This window comes from Leptonychotes weddellii, chromosome 11, assembly GCF_054177405.1.
Source record: "Leptonychotes weddellii isolate Sample4059 chromosome 11, ASM5417740v2, whole genome shotgun sequence".
NCBI classification, from domain to species: domain Eukaryota; kingdom Metazoa; phylum Chordata; class Mammalia; order Carnivora; family Phocidae; genus Leptonychotes; species Leptonychotes weddellii.
The window spans coordinates 7,236,443-7,252,994 of NC_138379.1; the positions used below are offsets into that span (position 1 = coordinate 7,236,443).

At 59.6% G+C, this 16,552-nt stretch overlaps 2 protein-coding genes across 3 annotated transcripts in view; one reads left to right on the top strand and one right to left on the bottom strand.

Moving 5' to 3' along the window:
• MACROD1 (mono-ADP ribosylhydrolase 1) overlaps positions 1 to 16,552 on the top strand; it is a 194,813-nt gene that overhangs the window by 39,381 nt on the left and 138,880 nt on the right. The gene's annotated exons all lie outside the window — the stretch shown is intronic.
• Positions 1,878 to 14,991, bottom strand: FLRT1 (fibronectin leucine rich transmembrane protein 1). Its single transcript, XM_006746228.3, has 2 exons — positions 13,602 to 14,991; positions 1,878 to 4,764 (listed from the first exon to the last, which is right to left on the bottom strand). Exon 2 carries the CDS (start codon positions 4,713 to 4,715, stop codon positions 2,697 to 2,699), a length of 2,019 nt encoding a protein of 672 aa, XP_006746291.1. The 5' UTR covers positions 4,716 to 4,764; positions 13,602 to 14,991; the 3' UTR covers positions 1,878 to 2,696.

Sequence of the window (16,552 nt, forward strand, 5' to 3'; positions counted from 1 at the left end):
CCCCAGGGCCCGGCTGGCGAGTCTCCACTATCCTCAGCACTTACAGGGCAGGAGGACGCCTGCAGCGAGCCCTCGGTGAGCCCCTGCCTGAGTCCCCGGGGAGCAGGAGACCCACGTGTCCTCAGGCCCAGGTGGGCCCGGGCCTGCTTTGTGCTGTAGGGGAGGGAAGCTGATCACCCAGGCCTGCAGGCCTTTCTGACCTCACTGACTCTAGGGCCACTTGCTATTCCCCAAATGCCTTCCTAACCTCAGAGGGCATGATTTGACCTCCTCCTGGTGTGGTCAAGGGGAAAGGAGGCCCCAGAGTAAGATTGGGGGCCGAAGCATGTTGGCAGTGGGGAGTCGGGGGCCGTGGCAAGGCCAGGGCCTGGGACACCGGCAGAAGGCATGGGTGGTGCTGTGAGGGAGGGGACCTCACTTCTGAAACAGCAGGGACCTCGGGCTTCTGTCCCTTCCCCCTCTTCCTGAGCCAATGCCCTACATCTGCGCGCACCCTCGGCTCCTCCCCAAGCTGCCCTAACGGCCTGTGTCAAGGGTGCTTGAGGCCAAAGGGAGGGCGACCTTCACAGAGACATGAAATTAAGGCTTGGAATAATCTCTCTCCTGATCTCATTGTGTGAGAAAATGATTCAAATGGGCCAAAGGGTGGGGAGGCTTAGTTTCAAGCGGAGTGTGTCCATGCCCTGCGCCTGTCCCTGGGCCTGGGGAGCCGGACTCTCCATTGTGGGGCGAGACCCTCCCTCCAGCCTGGCAAGGGAGGGGGCCGCACCTCTCCTCCACCCCACTCACACGGCTCTTGTGACCATTCCTTTCAACCCCTGCCTCTTCACTGAAGGGGCCAGTCACATCTTTTCACGACTAGTGAGCGGCCAGTCCCCGGGGCCTGTCCCGGCAGCCCCGTGACTGCCGGTCAGCATCCTCTTCCTGCCCTTGGCTTTTGTCAGTGCAGTTGAGGCCTTTTGAAACTGCCAGCGCCTGGAGCCGGACACCTCCTCGACCTCCCCTGCCCTCGGGCCAGTGTCTCTCCTCTGACATGGCTCTTCCCCAGCACAGCACCAGGGGCACGTTGACAGGTGGTGGCCCGAGCTTCCCGAGGGCCGGGGCGCGGGAGACCGCAGAACCCTGGGCACCACTCCTCCTTCTCTCCAGCTTTGCTGTCATCCTTTCATTACCGTTTTAATCTCATGGCTCACCAGACCGCACTGCCAGTTGATAAATGATGGCAACCCGGGTTCCGGGGGCGGGGGGAGGAAATAAAACCTGAATTCTTCCAAGGGCCCCGGTCAGTACCCTTTTGGAGCTGGCATTTCTGGAGGTCTGGTCTTCCCTCTCCAGAGCAGAGTGCCAGGGGTGGGTGCGGCCGAGTGCTCTGCGTTCGGGGGGCTGCTGTCTCCCAGGGCTCTTCTGAGAATGTTCACGTCTTTTTCTGGGCTTTGTTTGAGCAGCCATGGAAACCATTAGGTCTAATCAGCTCATAAAAAAAGAAAAAGTCCCTGCACCAATTACCTGTCCTGGGAGGAAGCACACAGCACAGAAGAAAGAGAAAGTCGCTGTTGAGGTGACTGCATCTGCATCTCGGGGGGGACGGCGGGGGAAGAGACGAGCACACCGGCCATCAAAGAACGCTTTTCTCTGTATCAGAAAAGAGTGCGGCCCAGCTCTGGCCAACCTGAGATAGGGGTCTCCCTGGCCACCCGACTGGGACAGATACACCTCCGCCTTTAGGAACAGCATTGTCCCCCCCTCCCGACTCCCACCCCCAACACGCTTTGTCTACTTACTCAATGATTTCTAGGAGAAAGCAACATTCTTGTGACTCTATTGTCTCAGGAAATTGTACGAACTGACCCAAGAAGTAGTAAGGACCGGATATGAGGCTCTATCTACCCATCTGTATTGAGAGACACGACATAGAGATCGACAGGTAGATGGACGCACCTCTGCGTGGCTGGGAAACCACAGCTCCCCCAGGGGGCTTCCATGGAGCGTGGTGCACGGAACTGGAGAGGGTTTTGGTATAGGAAAAAGAAAGTTTGCTTTTTAATTGACTACACCATTGTTCAAAGAATGCAGTGAAAGACGTGCTCTTTCTGCAAATCTGTAAGGGAAACGGTACGGAAAGAACCAGGGAAGAGGTTTCAGGACAATATCTCCATAGCAAAAAGATCTTTTCTTCCCCCTCTCCTTTGTGAGGAGCCTGAAAACCTTCCCTCATGTCGTTGTCACTAGCGAGGAGCCGGCAGCGAGAGCTGCGTGGGGGCTTCGCGTGTTGGCTGTGCTCTCTGCCGGTTCTTTTGTGACGGCCTTGAACGGAGCGCGAGGCGTAGACAGACACTATACAGGTGGTGTCTTTCCAGTTCAGGGGAAAAAAAAACAAAACCCTGACCCAACCCTTCCTGCAATATTATTTTTAGTCCTTCCCTCCCCAACTGGCATAATTTGGTATAAATTATGTCTTCAGCAACGTCAAATCCCCCTCCTACCGTCTCTTCTTTAGAAAAGAAAAAAATCTTTTTTTTCCACTGTTGTGTTCCGTAAAATCGTCGCCCCTTCCCAAACTTTGCTTTCTGCTGGGAAAGTCATCGTGGAATTCCTTCTCCTTGCTCTATGGGATGGCAGCAGGCTGGGCAGAGCCACGTCGTTGCCAGGCCGGGGGGGCGGCGGGAGCTGGGGCGGAGGCGGCCGTGCGGCTGGCATCATGTGTAGGTGTAGTCTACGTCGGGGATGCCGCCGTCCCGGTAGCCCCGTGTGGTGCCATAACCAATGGTGTGCGTGCCCTTGCAGAGGCTGCTGCCGTTGGAGGGGAAGATGGTGTGGACCACGTACTCCTCTTTGGCGCGGTAAGGGTTGATGGGCAACATTTGCAGCCCGGGGCCTCGGATTTCCAGGATGGAGTTATCCTTCTTGGTCCCGGACTCCATGTAGTCGTCCTTTTTCCGGCTGCCCCGATTGTACGCCCGGTCCCGGGTCAGCAGCTCACCGGCCCGGTGCACGTACCAGCAGATGGCCCCCAGGACCAAGAAGAGGAAGACGAGGGCCACGGCACCACCGATGATGCCCGCCAGGGGCAGGCCCCCCATGGGGTCTGCGTTCTGCTCCTGGTTAAGCGTGGTGGTGGGGCCGGAGCTGTCTGCCGTCTCGGCCTTGGCGCACACGGGCGTCTCGTCAGCCACGTAAGTGTTGCCGGTCTCCATGGTGACCATGCAGATGATATAGGTGGACTTGGGCTCCAGAGCCGTCAGCAGGTACTCCGTCTTGTCCCCCTGCACCAGTGTCTCCGTGATGGAGCCCACAGCTGGGCTGTGGCCCAGGCGTAGCCAGCTGAGCCGGAAAGAGGAGGCAGGGAGCGTGGCCTTCCATGTGATGCGGATGGAGTCCGCCGTCAGGGGCTTCACGTGGATGACCAGGGTCTTGGCGCCATCGCCCGTGGCCATGGGGTAGTCGAGGCTGGAGTCGGGGAGGCGCAGCCCCGGCCTCTTGGCCTTGAGGGTGAAGAGTGAGCCCTGGGGTGTGGTGGCAGAGGCGTGGTTGCTGGCCGTGGTCTTGGCAGCAGCATCGGCCGCGCCTCCCTGTGAGCCCGTCTCGAAGCACTCGTCCATCTCGCTGGTGATGTCCTTGATGGCCATGCCCCGGACCTTCTCGGGGCCCTGGCACATGAGGCCCCGCACGTTGACCACGGCCGCCCGCGCCTTCACCCAGTCGCGCAGCCACATGAGGTTACAGCCGCAGAACCAGGGGTTGTTGCGCAGCAGGAGCTGGGCCAGGTTCTCCAGGTCGTCGAACAGACCGCGGGGCAGCGTGGTGAGGTTGTTGTTGGACAGGTCCAGGCGCTCCAGTTCGCGCATCTTGGCCAGCGTGTTGTAGGGGATGTGGCTGATGGCGTTGTCCTGCAGGTACAGCTTCTGCAGGTGGGCACTGGGCAGGTTGAGGGGCGGGGCGGCCAGGGAGTTGCGCACCAGCGAGAGCTCAGTGAGGTTCTGCAGGCGGCTGAACGTGTCGTCGGCGATGCGCTGGTTGGCCAGCAGGTTGCCGTCGAGCACCAGGCGCCGGAGGCTGTTGAGGCCCTTGAAGGCGTGCAGCGGGATGGTGGAGATGCGGTTGTCGTCCAGCCGTAGCTCCTCCAGCGTGCGGGGCAGCCCTGAGGGGATGCTGCTCAGGTGGTTCCGGCTCAGGAAGAGCAGCTTGAGCTGCTTGCTGTCGGCAAAGGCATCGTCCTCGATGCTGACAGTGGACACGGAGTTGTCGTCCAGGTGCAGCTTCTCCAGCAGCGGGATGCGGGCCAGTGAGTCCCTGGCGATGGTGCGCACGTTGTTGTCCTGCAGGTGTAGCTCCCGCAGGGAGCGGGGCAGGTTAACTGGGAGCTCGTCCAGGTCGTTCTCGTACAGGTAGATGACCTGCACGTGGACCTTGGTCTTGAGGTCCCGGGGGATGCCGGCGTTGTTGATCCGGTTGTTCTGCAGGTAGAGGGTGGTGGCATCGTCAGGGATGTCAGCGGGGATGGAAGTGAGTCCCCGGTCGTTGCAGTAGATGAAGGTGTTGTCACAGCGGCATACCGAGGGACAGGTGGTGCTGTCGATGACCTCCGTCAGGAAGGCGATGAGCCCGCAGCAGAGGAAAAGCCAGTCCCGCAGGTCCATGGTGGCCGTGGTCATCACGACGGTGGCCGTGACGGTGGCAGCGGGGGTGGCGGTGGCGGGGGGGTGTGCCACCACCATGGTGGGTGGCTGGGGGCGCCGGGCCCCGCCTGATGGGGAGCCTCAACACCTGCAAGGAGCATAAGACACGTGCGGTGAGAGCAAGTCCTGGCGCCCACCCGCCTGGCCGCGGGCTCGCCGCGGGGCAGAGGTCAAGCCTCGAGGCGCACGCCCCGCGGCCCCTCCTGGGCCCGCCTGACTTCACGGGCGGTCCCTCGGGCCGAGGTCAGACTCTAACGACATCTGGCTAACGTGAAATCTCATCAGGAGCAAAGATGTCTGTGAATTAGGCGGCCGCAGTCGGCCTTCCCGGACGGTGATCTCGAGCCGCGGGTGAGGTTTATTTAGCGAGAGCCATGCCGCGGTTTGTTTCTTCTTTCGAGACTTCATCCTAAGCCAGTCTTTATGGCCAATGCTAAAGGTGGCTGGTCAGTGCTGATGGGATGGATTTAAGGTGTGTTTTATGGATCCAGAGCCACCATTTCTCATGGGAACGGAAACTCGCATCTCTATCTGGCTCATACCCAGGGTCTGAAGGAGAAGCTCGTTTCTGTGAGGGCTGTGAGCTCACAAGGGGCTGGGGGCGGGGGGGGGGGGGGGTCAGTAGAACCCGCAGAAAAGAAGCCGCCGGGTTGCCACTGGTGAGCAGTGGAGGGTGAGGAGCTTCATTGTCTTGTGTTAAAACATGTCCCATTTGTCACTCATGCATTTTATAGACAGAAGAATGAGGTGCCAACGGGATCGCTTTCTTGTGTATTTACAGAAAACCCTTTATATCCGAGGTGCCCTCCCTAGCTCCGCATTCCATGTCGTGTGGGAGATTATTCTATACCTTACCCCCTTCCCAAATCACGAAACTTTCAGCTATTTTGAAAAAAAAAAAATGTATCTGTTTTCTTGCATTTGAAGAAATGACACGAATAAAAGGAGGGAGGGGTCCACACTGAGGGAATCAGCTGCAAGGTGTAATTTCGGTTTTCACAAATGGAAAAATTGCAGCGTAGATTTTTCTCCTATTATTTTGCTGTTCATAGTGGTAAAAAATCAATTAAAGAGAAATGATCTTTCAACCTCAGTTGGGGAGGTGTCTTCATGCAGCCAGCAAAGGTCTGCCATGTAACTCTAGGTTCACAAAGGCTTTTCAACGGTGGGACACAATCATTGCCTCCCCAAATCTGAGCTGAGGCCCCAGCCTGAAGCCAGCCCAGCCCGGTGTGCAGAGCAGAATTGGGATCTGGTCACCGAACGAGTCAGTGGGGACCTCACTCTCAGGCCCTGGGGACTGAGCATCTCCATTTCTCAACCAATGTCAAATCTCCCTTGTCTGTCCCTCTCTATCCTGGAACTGCTCCCCTCCATCTAGCAAACTGCTCTTCACATGTCCCCTCCTCTGCTAGTCTTCCACCCACCCATCCACGCATCTGTCCATCTAGCCGTCCAGCAGATCTTTGTGGAGCACCCCCCACGTGCCAGCCCATGTTCTAGCCACTTGGGATCCCATTCTGGTGGGATAGCTCACACTATGATGCTCCTAGAGCTTCATGAGCATTTAAGTCATTTAACCCTTCTAGCAAACCTGACGTCAATGCCCTTCTTCTTCCCACTTAACAGAAGAGAAAACTGCGGCTCCGAGGCATTAATGCACTCAAGACACTTGAGGAGTGGTGGGGAGGCCAGAACCTTGGCCGCTAGGCTCGTGGTGCCCCATCTCATGCCCATCTTTGTGGGCTGTGGGTTGCACTGTTGGGTGGTTAGTGCTTTAATGTCCCCGACTAAATCTTAGGTACTCAAGGGCAGGGACCGTGGGCTGTGGAGGCCCGGTGTGGCTTAGCATCAGCGACCACCCAAGGTGCTTCGCAAGGCAGGAATGCCTCCAGTCACTCCCCTCTACACACTCATACCCCATTTGCATTTACTGGGGCCTCTGGACAGACAGCCTCGGCAGCCCGAGGGCCTCCTGGAGCAAGCTCAGGCTTTGCCCATGGTTAACGCACTAGCCTCGCTCGGGGCCTGTAAGAGGCATGAACCTTTATCCATGAGGTGCACCCAAGGCAGCTCAGGGGCTGGCGGAGGAAAGCTGGCTAGAAGCAAGTGACGGCAAAGGGGAAAACGTGCATGGGGCCTGTGCACGGAGCCAGAGGGGCCAAGGCCTCGTGGAAAGCCAGGAGAAAGGGGGACTGCTGAGACCTTGTCCAACACTCTGGGCTCCTGAAGCAGCTTAGGCCCCCTTCTGTGAGCACCCGCTGGCCTGAGGGGCTAAGGACACTGCCTGCTTATCCCTGGCTGCTTCCTTGAGCTCATCTCTCGGCCCAGGCTCTAGGTCCTGAGCCCACTCACACCCCGTCCCTGTGAGACCTGGAGTGGGTCTTTGCGTCCTGCACTTGAGCTTGCTCTCGGCGGATTTAGCCATCGGCTTTGTTTCCCTGACCCGGGTGCCCTGACCCACTCCCGTCCTCTTACCCCCACCTGCAGAGCCCCACACCATGCTGGTCAGCCCTCCTTCCCTTAGTGTCAGCGAGAGTCACCCCATAAAATCTGGCTGGAGCGTGGGCATCCCAGGCTGCCTGGCCTTTACCTGACCACTGATTCTCTCACCTCTCATCACACCCAGGCCTGAGGAGGGCCATGGCCCGAACTCTGTAAGAGGACAGGCTCAAAACGGGCCTGCTACATAGACCGGGACATGCCCGCCTTCAGAGGACAGGGATAAACCCAGGCACAAGGGGGACCAACCAGCCAGGTCTCGCCCAACCCCCTCCACAGACGCATGTTTGTACCTGAGCCAGCCTATCACATACACACGAGGGTTATGGAGCCTGCATATCCCGTCTCAAGATGCTTAGGAGAAAAGAGGCAGGACTAGGGCAGGTGTGCACCTGCCCCGGTCTCAGAGGTCAGGTCTGAGTCCCGCTGTCCAGGGCGCCAGCATCTGGCCAGAGGACACACACCTTCTTTGACCTGTCAGCTGCTGAGACCTGGCACGTGGGATGCAGGTGGCCCCTGGGCTTGGCCGTTTGGGCGGTGCCCTGAGCAGGGGGGCAGCCTTGTAAAGGCCAAAGCCAAGGCCAGCCCCCACGTTCTCTGGCACAGACATCAGTCCCCGGTGCCGGCTCAGCTCATGGCCACAGCCCTCAGCGTCCAGAGGCCCTGGCATCATAACAGTGTCTAAATTGCACCTTTCAGAGATGCCTGATGGATAACCAAGAAGCAGTTGGGAGGCCGAGACCCAAGGCCTTTCCCTTCCCCTGTCTGCGGGCCTCATCCATCTTTGCTTGAGCTTCCCCTTGCCGCCCCTTCCCCAAGGCTGCGGCGCAGGGCAGGGCCTGGGGGTGGAGAGGAAGAAAGCATGCCTTCCTGGAGGAGCCTTTAATTGCCCGGGTGCCAGGTGGCCTTTTTATTCCTTTGTTGTGTGTTTGACAGTTTGTGTGGCCATCAAATTAAACCCAGTAAATCGCCCGTCTTCTGCAGGGTCACTTGTTGTGCAGATTCCGCAGACTTCAGCATGATGGGAGTTATGACCTGCCGGCTCCGTGACTGACAGCAGGATCCTTCCCTGGGGGGCCGGGGGAGGGAGCAGGGAGGTGGCTCCGGCTGGATGGATACAGACCCCCATTCGCCAATGGGGGACCCAGGGCATCGTTCTTGGGGATCTCCCTCAGTCACTAGCTCCTGCCAGCTTCCGAGACAGAGAAACTTGCGTTCGAGTCCTGCCTCTGCCACGTCCAGGCTCCCGACAGGGACTCCTTGTCAATCGCTGTGATGCTGGGCCCCCTCCTCCTTCACTTGTGCATCCTCAGTCCCACGCCCCAAGCTATGGTGGACACACTGATCCTACAGTGGGGCCCTCCTGTTGTGACCCCAGGCTGCACCAGCCTCTTTCTCGTGGGGAGCTGTCCAGGCCCAGGGAGGGGGGTGTGAGTGGCTGGAGCCCACAGCTCAGCTCTCGCCTCGGTCCCCCTGGAACTCTCAGCTGCAGCCCAGCCCTGGTTCCTGAAGGCCCTGACCTCCCTTGTGCTGCTCCCTCTGGGCCTTTGCTCCATGCTGTTCCTGATCCTTGGACACCAGCACACCCTCCCCCGCTCCTGCCATTGCCGGGCCAGTTTCTGCTCCTCCCCAAGACCTCAGTGTATAGAGCCCCCTCCATGAAGCTTTCCCTGACCCTCTGCAAAGCTGACCCACTTCACTGGTGGGAGATGTTTATCTGCCAACTGGGTGGAGGTGCTTCCCTGTTGGAGACCCCCGGCCTGGTGTCTTCCCCAAATCCCATTACGCTGGGGCTGCCAGAGGCCCGGGGACTTCCATGGGGGGGGGGGGCGTCACCTTGGGAGGGAGAGGCTGGAGGGAGGGTAACACGCAGGGGGCAGCTGCAGGACGGAAGGCCCAGCACAGGCCCTAGCATGCTGGACAGGAGATGGTACTGCTGCAGGTTCTCAGGGCACAGTTAGATGTGAGCACACCAGGGGGCTGAGCGTGTTTCTGGAAGGAGCTGGAGGTCCCAGGTGGGAGAGGGAAGGCAGGGCAGGCCTCCTCCTGCCCCCAAGCGCTGGCCTTCCTTCCTGTTGGTTAGTGAGGGCAGCTCATGTGGGGATGTCCTGATGCTGGGTCCCCCGAAGTGCCAGGCATGGTCTCAGCCCCCACTTTAGGAATCAGAGAATTCCAGATGGTGCTGACTCCAAGAAGGAGGCGTGTGAACTAGAATCAGGGAGGGGACAACAAAACTAGGTTTGAATCTGGCCTCACTACTCCCCAGCTGTGTGACCTGCAGCGACACGTCTCTGGGCCTCAGCTTCCTCATCTGTAACGTGCTGCTGGGAACCCCACTCTCCTGGGAGGATGACAAGAGAGGGTTTGTGCAGAATGCCCAGCACAGGACTGGGTGGTTCTAGAAAGAAGAGCTGCTCCACCTTGTCCTGGCGAGGGACCCCGAGGTGCTCCTATGACCCACTCAGGCTGCCCACCTGTCTTGGCAGAGCTTCTGAAACGATGGAGCCAGGGAGCCCCTCGCCCTCCCCTTTTCTATGCCCCCTCTGGTCCATCTCTTCAACAACAGGAGTTCATTGTGTTTGCCCTAAGCCTTGCCAGGCCCCCAGGTCCTTCCCGGAAGGGCCCGAGGTAGGAGCAAGGTGTACAGATAGGGCAGGCTAGGGGTAGAAGCAGTTGCTCAGCCCTGAGGGGGTAAAGCAGGAGATGCTGGCCCCAGGAGCCGTGGTCTCCCCTGCCAGGCCGGGAGCTTCACCAAGGCTAGATCGCTGCACACCTGTGATGAGTCCTCAGCAGACCTTTGTTTAAATTAATGAGGGCCCCCCTCCCCCCAGGGCCTGCCTGGGCTCAGTCCCCGGCTCCACCTACTGAGGGTGGCCTCAGGTCTCAGGCCTTCCTCTGTAAGATGGGACCACAAATGATCCACCTCCCTGGGCCTTGTGTGAGGATAAGCTACGGCTGTTTTCAAGCTGAGCAGAGGGCCTGATGCAGAGTGCCCTACACAACAGGGGACCATGCCCATCTTAGCAGTAGGCAGCGCTCCAGGGCAGGTCCAGATGGGAACCGCGGGCCCAGGGGGAGACCCTGGGACTTCTGGGTGAGCGGACCTTTTCCAAGCCCTAGTTCAGGCCCAGGCCAGTCTAAGCCCACCGGAGTCACCTCCTTCGGGCAGGGGGCCGGCTGCCCTGACCCTCAAGGCCCTTCCGAGCCTGCCCTGCACGACTCTGCCCCAGCTCTCATCCACCGGTACCATTGATAACTTGTAGTAGAAGGGGAGCGGGGCCGGGGGTGGAGGGTGGTGGTAGGGGATTCTTTTAAAACCTAAAGTTAATTATTTTTCTAATTTTGTGTTGCATGCATTATGCATCAGCGGTTCTCACTAGCGGTAATTGCAGACAGGTATGCAAATCCACTAAAAATGTACCTCGAGTTCACCTCACCGCGTAGGCCGCCTGGGCGGTGCCGGGTGCCGGGCGGCTGGATGTCCTGAACTTCAGAGAATGCAAATCCCTTTAAAAAACAAGACTTTAAAATTGTGTCTTAGGAGGTTAATTATATTGATAACAGTGTTCGATATTAAACTATTCAGGGCCGGGAGGGGGTGGGGGGGATGAAAGGAGACACGTGTAATTTTGTTTCTCCCTCTCTCCCCACATTATTTAATGAGATATTCCTGCACCTGATATTTCTGTCTGTCTGCGTGCATTTTTTAGTAAACCTGCCTAGACTGAGGCTTCATTCCTTTGGGGAAGGAAAAAGGAGAGGGCAGGGGAGTTTCAGAAGGTAGAAGAGGGGCTTGAGGGCCTTCATTGGGGGGGGGGGCAGAAGGAAGGAAGGGAGGGGAAGGGAGGAGGTAGCGGGGAGGGGACCCCGGGGTTTGTAGGTGGCCTCTCAGCAGTCAGCAGGATGGGGGCAGCCAGGGGCAGAGAGAGAGGAGTAGGGTGACCAGAAGAGACGGGGGATGGTGATGTTTATTGATCATGAAGCAAAGGCTGAGAGCTGGCCGGAAGCAGGCTGGGGGTGGGGCCCCCCCGGTGGGGCCCCCCCGGGAGCTGTGCAGCATCACCCACAACACAGGCCCTGCTCCTTGAGAAATACCCCCTCTTTATTTATCCCGAGTTGATTGTCCAACCATTCCCACTAGAATGTAAACTCCCCTAAGCCAGGATACGTTCTGTTCTGTTCACCGGCCCAGCAGAGAGCCTGGCGTGGGAGTGCTCATAAGCATCTGGTGAATGAATGAATGAATGAAGACGCCAAAAGGCAGGCCCCCCAATCTGAAACCTGGAAACAGGCAGTGGCAGAGAAGAGGGAGGCTGGCCCCCCTTTAGCCCCAGCCTGGGAGGGATAACCACCCAGGCGCCCTCAGCACCACGGCCCAGAGAGGAAGAGGGACTGACTGGTCTGAATTATGCCACCGGTGGTGGGGGAGCCGGACACAGACCCAGGCCTTGGACTCGCTGTCCAGTGCTCTTCCCTGCCCTCTCAGCTGCCCCCTTCTCCTCTCCTCTGACACGGGGAGGCTGGCCTGGCACTGCCCGACCACAGGTCTACCTCCAGGCCAGCCTCCCATTCCTAGAGATGGCCCGCAGGGACGCACGAGGGTGGACCCCACCGTCAGGACTCCGGAATTGGGGAGTCACGGGACCTTGGAGATAATCTGCCTTTCACAGGGGAGGAAAAAGTGAGGCCCAGAGAGCAGAAGGGATTGGCCCAGCAGCCACGGGCACCCCTCCCCCTGGCCACCTGCTCCAGCCTTGGCACTGAACTCTCAAACCCTTTCCCAGAGGACTGGCACAGGGAGGGTGGTGGTGCACAGTGTCTAACTCACACAGGGACTCGTGGGGGCTGCCTCCCCCGCCTGCAGGTCTGTAGACCCCTCCAGCCCGATGGGGTGGGGCCCATTAGTGGCAGTAGCTGGCCAGGGAGGGGCCCGCTGCGTGCTGGGTCCTCCGTGACCCCCTCCCCTCTCCAGCTGGCCTGCGCACCCAGCGCACAAAGGGGAGCACGTTTAGGGAGGGAAAGGGATGTGCCCAGGGTCACACTGCTCACAACAGGAGGGACAGGGCACCAGCTCATGTCTGCCTGGCTCCTCTGGTTTGGTTCTCTTTGCTTTTCTGCCTCGGGATGGAAGGAGGCTCCACAGCTCACCAGAGGCAGAGCCCTGCACTGAGCAGGTTCTCCATAAATATTAGGGGCGCAGGCCTGGGGAGCGGCCGTGGGCCCCAGGAATTGCCCCCCAACCCCTCCTAGGGGCTGGGAGGTGAATAGGGACAAATGACGGGGCAGTGGGGGATGTGTGGTAGGGATGAGGGAGGGGAGGCCAGGTGGGCAGGGGCCGAGCATGGGCTCCCTGCGATCGTGACGCCTGTCGGCCCCGCTGCTGGGCTGGCGCGCCTTTATAATAAATAACAGCAAATAGCCGATCCGCAGGGCATCTTTCACGCCGGTGGCTAATAACACGGCTATTAATGCCCCCCGCAGACGGCGTGCACGTCGCGCCGCGCTGACGAATGTCCCGGGCCCTGGCGCAGTCATAAATCAGCCCCTCTCCTGGGGAAGCGTGCAGAGAAGTGTCATTTTCCATCTTGGTAATGAATTGGGGCTTCCCTGCCCTGCCCTGGGCACCGCCGCTGGAAGTTGCCTGGGATTTGTGTTTGGGGAGGCACAAGCCCTCCCTCCTGGCCTCTGGGGAGCCGGGAAGAGTGGGGCCACCCCTGCCCCCCAGGCAGGACCCAGCTCTCCACCTGCCCAGCCCTGGCAGTTCCGCAGCTCGAGTGAGGACGCGGGGGCGCTTGGGCCTGCGGTGTGATCTTGGGACACTTACTGCCCGTCCCTGGGCCCCCAGCATGCCACACTCACCAGCAGAGGGGCTGGACTGGAAGCCAGAACAGTGATGCCCAAGGGCCAGCAGGCGCAAGGTCTTGGGTGGTGGCTTTGGCTCAGCCCCACCCTTGGTCCTCCCGGCCAGGGCAGGGGCGGGCCTGGACAGAGAGACTCTCTCCCGTGGGAGGGCAGCAGGTGCAGTGGCCAGTGTCACCAAAGGTCCTGCCTGCCCCAAGGCCTCATGACTGCCCCCTTTGGGCAGAACTCAGAGGGGCTCAAAGTAAGACCCCCGCTCTGGAGCAGCAGGGTCCCCATGGTGGGGCAGCAGTTTACTCCAGAAAAGCCTTATACCCTGGTCCCATCCACCCTGGGGTAGAGCACGGCCCCCAGGTAGCAAAAGACCTCTCCCTTGGCAAGCAGAAACTGCTGGTTGCCTGACTGCCTGTGGGGGGGGTGGGGGGGGGCAGAGCTGCAGACCTGGGGAGCTCTGTGATGCCCCAGTGCAACCCAGCTGGAAAGAGAGCAGGCCCCAGCTGTCTCAGGCATGAGGAGCCACTGGGCCTTCCTGGGCCACCCAGAGCCCCTCTGCAACTGCCTTACCTCCTGAGCTGCAGCCCCGGAGCCTGCTGGGTCTGGCTGGGGTCTCTGTTCTGGATGCTTCCGGTTGAGGTGGGCCTGGACACACTCACATTACGATCCCGCGGCCCTGGCATGCAGGTGCAGGCCACAGAGCTGGGGTGTTGCGTGGAGCTAGGGGCACCCCGGGGAGCGGGCAGGACCCCCGTGCTCTGCTCTGCGGGGCTCCTCGCGCTCAGACTTGGCTGCAGGGCTGGAGTAGCATGCTCTGTCCCACAGGCTCCAGGCGCTGCTGGCCTCTCCCCCCGGAGTGAGGGGCGTGCATGAGGGGCCTGCAGAGGCACCCCCTGCAGCCCCGGGACTCCCTTGTGCTGCCGGACGGTGTTCTGGGCCCCTCCTCCCCAGGCATGCCCTAGAGCCTGGTGTCCATCCTGCCAAGGTGGCCTCTCGCTGTCCTCTTCCAACTTTTGCCCTTTTGTCTGTTGGCCGCCACCTCCTCTGAAAGGCTTCTGCGTGGCTTTTACCCCCTTTTCTTCACCAAGTTTTGTTTTTTTTTTTTTTTTTAAATCCCTTTAAGTCACTTGGCAGAATGGGCTCCGGTGCAGAGAGCGGTCTTGCGTGACAGAGCTGAGAGGGAGCCACTCTCCAAAGACTCGGTATTCCTGCCACTCAGGCTGTGTCTCCGGGGGGAAGGAGGGGGTCCATTACCCCGCTGAGGAGTTCAGATGTTCACCACGGGGCTGGAGCTGCTGACATGCGCTGCTGAGCTGTCAGGCCCCACATGCCTCTCTTTGGAAAGATGTTGGGAGGGGCGGGCGGCGCTCAGTCCTGCTTGGCTTCTCCTGTTTGTCGAGAAGGTTTTCTTGCTGGGGAGGTGGGGGGGAGGGGCGAGTTATTCCTGCTTCACCCTCTGGTCTTGTCTGTCCAAAAAGGAGTCCTGCTCACCCACTCCCTGCCTCCTCACCTGCCAAAAAACAATACAAGTGATTAAGCCCAGGGAAATTAGGAGCCACACAGGGACGGGTGGCCTGGGCTGTGGGCCCCCTCTCCTCCCATCCCCCTGGAACCCTCGTTCTTGAACACTGTTCTCCAGTGAGCCGGGAGGGGGTGGGGATGACTCCCTATCATCTCCCTTCTCTTCTCAAATCCAGACAACAAACAGGGGGCCATGCAGAGCACCCTCCTCAAAGCTCCCCGGTTTCATTTAGCTGGGGATGGAAGGACCGGAAAGAGAAGCAAAGTTCTGAGGGCTCCTGGTCGCACAGGGGCTCCCTGCCCGGCCCAGCGCTGGCTGGCTCCGCTTTCCCCCAGCACCTGCTCCTCTTGCGAAATGTCATTCAAAGGATCCAACTGGGCCACCGCGGCCTCGGCTTCCAGAAGCAGCACTGCCTTTCACCGTGGGAAGCAGGAGCAGCGGGGAAGCGGGGAAGTTGGGTCTCAGAGTCTCTGGCCTCCCTCCTGCAACCGCCCCACTTCCTAGGCCAGGGTCAGGGCTCCACGCCTCTGGTGTCCTCGAAGGCCATCCTCCCCTTCCACAGAGAGCTGGGGGGCAGGGCTGGCTGGTCCTCAGATTCCAAAACAAACCCCCAGCCCTCCGATCGCCTCTCACCACCTCTCATTAGCGTGGCGTGCTGAAGCCCTACGATGCCCCGGTGTCCGTATTCCCCCTGCAGGAGCCCCTCTTTGGAAAAGGGCTTTTATTACACATCTGAGAGTGTTAGCTCTGGTTTGAAATCGGATCCAGATGGGCTCAGCTGCATCTGGGCACTCTCCTTTGTCGGGCCGAAGGTGGCTGATTTGAGAAATGCTTGCTGTCTGGGGCTGTTACAAATAAAAACAAGGATCTTTAGGGGTGCGTGTTTTCATAAGCCCAGAGCCCAGACTGGGGCAGAGTGCGCTACACACTGGACGCCCAGCCTGGCAGGGGCACACGGGTGACGAGGGTGGAGTGCCGGCGGAGGCTGATGGGGTGACGGGATACGCGGCGGGGGGGTGGTCCTTGGGACAAGCCTCCCCAGAAGGAAGGGGGTACAAGACGCAGCAAGCCCCATGGATCCTGCGTGGCCAGGGCCTGCTGTATACCCAGGGTGCCAGTAGGCAGGAGGGGTGGGGCCCCTCCAAGGGTGGAGGGGGTGTTGGGTAGGAGGGGAGGCGAGGACAGTGCCTGACAAGGGGTGACTGCCGGGCTGTGGCGCGGGTTCTTACTGCTATTACCCCGCGTGATTTCATCCAATTATAAATTGTAATTTCTCTATGAAAGCGAGAGATGGAAACAGTCCAATGAGGTCATCTGCCTCCCTGGCCAGGGCGAGGAAATTGTTTTTGTACTGCTGGGGGTGGGAGTGGAGGTGGCGGGGACTCCGTATTTCAAGAGGATGGTGGCAGTGTCCTCGGAGCCCAGAGGCTCCAGCCGGCCATGGCTGCTGATCCCCCGCGACAGAGAGAAGCGGCCTAAGAACTGCTTTTGAAGTTATGAATCGAGGAGGGCGGCTTCATCCTACCAGCACTGGCCCCTTTTCCCAGTCCTCCTATCAGCCTCGAGAGCCCCACAAAGCACAGCCCCAGAATGCCCGAGCGGGCTCGCTCCAGGCCCTTCCCCCACACTGCCCCCGCTCCTGCAACATCGGGTCGCCCTCCTCCTTGGGGGGCCTGGTCACACAAACCTGTAGTGTCCTGAAAGGAGTTGTCTCCCTGCTTCAAGGAGGGGATTATCTCTGCTTGTCTGAGGCAGATCCCCCAGTACCTGGCTTAGTGCCTTGCACACAGTAGATGCTTCATAAATGCACCCGGTGACCTCCCCACTCTCCTTTCTCATTTAGAAAATTGGGGTCTGAGCAAGGCTCTTGGTGGGGCCATCTGACTTCGTCCATCCTGGGGTGGGCCTGCTGGCCGTGCCTGGGCGGTGGGAGCTCTTCCCACGTGTGGGTGCATCCTGATGATTGTTAGTAGTCACCTGCAGTCACCGAACCAAACAA

What these genes read in the sequence shown, in the direction of transcription:
- FLRT1 (XM_006746228.3), bottom strand. Translation starts at nt 4,715, where the DNA reads ATGGTGGTGGCACACCCCCCCGCCACCGCCACCCCCGCTGCCACCGTC.